Source organism: Chaetura pelagica, unplaced genomic scaffold (genome assembly GCF_000747805.2).
Source record: "Chaetura pelagica isolate M959 unplaced genomic scaffold, ChaPel_1.0 scaffold174, whole genome shotgun sequence".
NCBI lineage: Eukaryota > Metazoa > Chordata > Aves > Apodiformes > Apodidae > Chaetura > Chaetura pelagica.
Window position 1 is genome coordinate 2,991,771 of NW_009953722.1, and position 5,004 is coordinate 2,996,774.

Below are 5,004 nucleotides of genomic sequence, written 5' to 3' on the forward strand. Positions count from 1 at the left end.
TTTTTTGTTAGAGCTTCCCTTTCCTGGTACATCAGTAAGACTACTTAATTTTCAGTATTAAGAGGGTTAATCATTTTGTATTGGGTCTGGCTGGGATGGAATTAACTTTCCCCACAGCAGCCCTCACAGTGCTGTGCTTCTTGGTATTTGTAGCTGGAATGGTGCTGATAACACATTGATGTTTTGGTTACTGCTGAGCAGTGCTCCCACAGCATCAAGGATGTCTCTTCACAGCCCCCAAAGGACACTAAGCTGGAGGTGGGCAAGAGGCTGGAAGGGGACACAGATGGAACAGCTGACCCAGACTGACCAAAGAGATAATTCATACCGTATGACTTAGTGTTCAGCCATAAAAGCTAAGAGAAAGGAGGAGGAGGCATATGTTATTGAGGCATTTGTCTTTTGAAGCAACCTCTATGCAGACTGGTGCCCTACTTCCCAGGAAATGGCTGATTATCACCTGCTGTTGGGAATCAGAGAATGAAATGTTTTGCTTGTTTCCTCTGCTTCTGCATGTGGTCTCTGCTTTTCTTTATTAAACGACTTCTACCTTGACTCATGAGTTTTGTGTTTTTTCTCCCCCTGTCCTGCTGGGTGGGACTTCAGGAGCACTTTTTTAGTATCCAAAAGACATGTGCATAAGAGGAAGTGAGGTCATTAAGAGTATGGAGATACATATATATGACACTACTATACAGACCACATAAGCAGATTTGAAATTACGAAGTTACGAAAGATAAATACTTAGAAGCAAAAAGAATCCTCTAAAACCATAATGTCCTAAGACTGGAAATAGGGGAGAATCAAGGAAGTCCTGTCATTGGAAATACGAAAAGGTGGGTGGAAAAAAATGAAAAGGAATAGTCTAGAAAACATCCGATTGAAGCAGGGAAAAAATCATCTCGTTTTTTTTCCTGAGGTCTTCTGAGAAGCTGAATTTGTTCAGAACCAAATTAACACCATTTCTGATTCAGGACTGCTTCCTTAGCAATATAATTACCACGTCACAGTAGCTTCTATCACCACTCTAAACACAGGGACATCTTCTTAAAGTTCATCTCTTTTTTTCCTCTCTCCCTTCCTGTTCTAGAATGATACCTCTCCTCTCCATTGCACAATTTATAAATTGTATAAATGTGGGATACAGAACAGGCTACTGCAGGCAAGCAATTTTTTGGCAATATTGTATGTGGGAAGACATCTGTGAGAAGCATCAGAAGATCTTTCATCTTCTGAACATCTCACAGATGTTCACAAATAACGAAAATTGTTACTTTGGGGAAAGCAGTTCATGTGCCAACAAACGTAGGGAATTGGCTTAAAATAGGAGCTTGCAGGCTGTGAAATTAATAAAACAACAGATCTGACCCAAGATCCTAATGACAATCAGCCTGATTGTTTTTGTTAATTATGATTATTGACAATTGAAATCAATGAGAGGTGAACAAGGGCAAGCAAATTACAACTGCTAAATTGCTACAGTTAGCACTTTTTTTTTTTTTTCCCAAAAAAACCCAAATGACAATATGTTTTATTCATCTGCTCTGCTACTTACCACATGTAACTGTGCATGCTCCAAATTCTAGCTCCGTGGGCTCTTCGATATCCAGACCTGAACACAAAGTCTAAAGTTACACTTCTAATGCAATGAGAGGGATAGAAATACTCAATTAACAGGAATCTCAGTCCTTGAAATTTTTACTACTTTTTACTTGAAATGTGAAATTTTCCAACATTTTTGCTTTCACTAACTAGACCAGAAAAACAAGACATTTATGAAAAAATTATCATAAAATCCAGTGTGAACAGCATTTATATTTAAACCTTATGATCCTTTAAAATATGATTCGTTAAATGAAAAAAAAAAAAAAAAAAAGAAAAGTATTTTCTTACAAACCAGCCTTTAATGTTAAATTATCCCACTGAATGCTCTGGAAAGTACAGTGTCTAGGTTCTCTGCAAATTATAGGTCTTCCCCAAAAAGAGTAAAGAAAAATTTTGATTAAACAACATCCAGTGAACTCATTTCCTTGTTCCTTCTGGCTAACGTATGCCTTCCCACATGATTTTTCCCCCATCACACTCCAAGGTCAGGTTTAGACAGCCAGCACAAAGATGAGTCAACCAGGTACAGTATTTTAATTAGGTTCTGGGGTTTTAATCACTGTGATTGGGTTCCTTCCATTTTTTAATGGTATTTTGAGGTTACAGAATGAGTTTCACAGAATGTACAAAAGCAAAAGGTTCTCATCTCCATCTGGGATTCAAATCTGGATTATGTATTTTATTCCTAATAGCATGCAATTTGAATGTTTGTTTATTAGGATCCTGTTCCTTAGAGAAACTAACTTAGTAATGGTCCTTTGGAAAATATTCACTAAATAAATATGAGGTCTTTTCAGTTCTTCCAAATACAAAGGCACTATGACTGTTTTTACAAGTCTACACTGCCAGTACTGCCTACTCAGATTATTTTTTTTCTGATAACAAATGCTTAAAGTTTGCCTTTGCTGTCTCTCAGTTTTTTTTACATTCAAGATTCATGTTTACAAAATGTTATTTCTGTGCAGCAATGCAAGTTTATGTATCGCTTCTTGCTACTAAATCTCTGAGAAATATTTATATTTTTCACACACTACCCAAAACTTTAAATTTCTCAGGTTGAAAGGAACAGATCCATTTCTCTTGCAGTCAGTGGCACAGAAATATAAAACCCTTACTCCTCCACTGCAAGGATTTACACTACAGCACCCCGGTGCATTCTCCATAATGATATGCTGATACTGAACTCTTTTTCCCAAGATTATAAATGAGCCATCAAAATGTTATTCTTCTGTTATCTCTAACTGTCTCTATGGTTTTAACATTTACTTCAGCACATAAGCTGCACTCGTCAGAACAGCCTTCCAGCGTATGCACAGTGCTCTGTAACTACCCAGTTGAATGATAAAAAATCCAACGTTAGCCAAAACATTAGGGAAAAAAAATGATAAGACTAGAATCCTGTGAAAACAGAGACAACCTTTAAAATAACTAGTGTATCCTCAATGTCTCTGTCGTGCCTTGGAAAGTAACAACTTCTTTAGAAGATGGTCCCTACCGTGGACATCCTATCATGATTCCCTTAGCTTCTCTTAAACTAACAGGGCAATCATTCAGCAGTCTTGTCTAACAACAGCTACCACAGCACAGCAGAGAGGAGAACTTAAGGATCTGCCTACAGATCCTGTCTACAGTTTAAATACAGTCCTGTTTCAATAAATGCCTGTTTTCTACTTGGTACAATGTGAGTTGCGCTCGTTCGTTCATGTGGAATAAACGTAACATGCAAATATAAATGGGGGGGAAGGGCTAGAACAGCTTCAGGTGATGCAAATTCTCAACAGATTTCTGACAATTCATATCAGTTCATGGTAAGCCCCTCCACCTTCAAAGCAGGCATTACATAATTCAATTTTGAGGGGACAAGCTGAGTGCAGCCACAGCAGGGGGTCATGTATCTGGCAGGAGAAGCTGCCATTTCCCATCCACACACCATGTTTGGTTTTTTTTACAAAATAAAAGAAAAAGCTTCAGAAACAAGAAGAGACACAAAACTTTAGCTGTTACTAACAGAAGGTTGAGGGAGTTTGCTAACCAGTGAAAGCACACTTAATAGGTGGAGATATCAGCCACAATATCCTTTCAGAGTGCTTTCTGGCTTCAGGAGCAGCACAATGCACAACATCCCTCTTTTGTCAGAGATTCATAATGATGAACTGACAATAGCCCTGAATTTTTTTTAAAAAAGTAACTCTTATTTTCTAAGTAGTAATACTGCAAATAAACCTTTAAACACACCTACACATTAAAAGCTGGTTGTTTCTATATTAACAAGTTAATCAGGTACCACCAATCTTGATTTCTGATTTAAAAACAAACAAACAAACAAAAACCCCCAATAATTAAACAGCCCTCCCCAAAAAATAACTATAAAAATTGTGTCAAAAAATAAATCCTGTGAAAGAGGGTCATGTTCACTGATGATCCTTTGGAACACACACCACTTTTTAGATCAATGTTATGAACCTTCCAGGCCAGTATCACAACAAAAAGTTTTGCATTGCTTCCTTTGCTTGCATCTCCTCCCTACATTTTCAATGAACCAAAAAAGTTAAGAAAGCTTCCAGTAAGAAACTACAGATTTTTCTACTTATGTAAGATGGCTGGTTCCAGTTGCATCAAGTTCAGATAAAAATATAGTGTCAGCCCTATGCGAAGAGAATTATGTATATAGCTGCCATTAGCATTAATAGGAGTTATATATGCAAATCCCACACATGCTGAGATAAGAATGTGCTAAGGAACTGCATTTACATTCCTGTCAGGGGGCTGCAATTAGCACCAGCACAGCAAAGGCAGCCTGTATCCCTCTGTACATTGGGAAGCCTTGTAAAACCTATGTAGGGCAGAGACCTTTGCAGTCACACACCACCCTGATGACAAGCCACGTCAGAGCGGACACGCAGCCTGTTTGGAGAAACACTCGAAAAGCCCACGGAAGCCCTCCTAAAATATCTCAACAGAGAGCACTCCAAGGGTGTGATCCCCAGGGAAACTGGCTCGTTCCTGCTCTGGGCATCTCAGCCCTGCCCGGCGCTGTGGCCCCAGGGATGCTGAAGGTGCACGCAGAGAGGAGGAGGAGCAGCAGGGCTCCATCCCCAAAGGGACACCCCAAAGGGCAGCCCGGGGGATGCAGGTGTCCCAGGATGGAAGTGTTTCCACGGGCTTTGCACTGGACCCGGCAGCGTGAACCTGGGCGGCTCCAAACCGAGGGGCTTTGCAGGTCTCCGACTTTAGAGCCCGCGACAAGTGACAAGGAGTGACCAGCAGGTCTGGAGCTTCGCCCTGGGGCTTTCCCAGCCTCCTCCTTCGGGAGGGCCCCCAGGACGCCGTGTGGCTTCACCCCGGCACCTTCCCCCCGCCTGCGTGTGACCCCGAGGGGAGCATCCCGGGGGGATGAAG

At 40.5% G+C, this 5,004-nt stretch overlaps 1 protein-coding gene across 1 annotated transcript in view; it reads right to left on the reverse strand.

The window, feature by feature from the left end:
* SPACA1 (sperm acrosome associated 1) overlaps positions 1–5,004 on the reverse strand; it is a 17,108-nt gene that overhangs the window by 11,868 nt on the left and 236 nt on the right. The window contains exons 2-3 of the mRNA XM_010000541.1: positions 4,044–4,128; positions 1,556–1,612 (exon numbers count right to left, since the gene is read on the reverse strand). Of these exons, the coding sequence (XP_009998843.1) occupies positions 1,556–1,612; positions 4,044–4,128 (142 nt within the window). The remainder of the gene's footprint in view (positions 1–1,555; positions 1,613–4,043; positions 4,129–5,004) is intronic.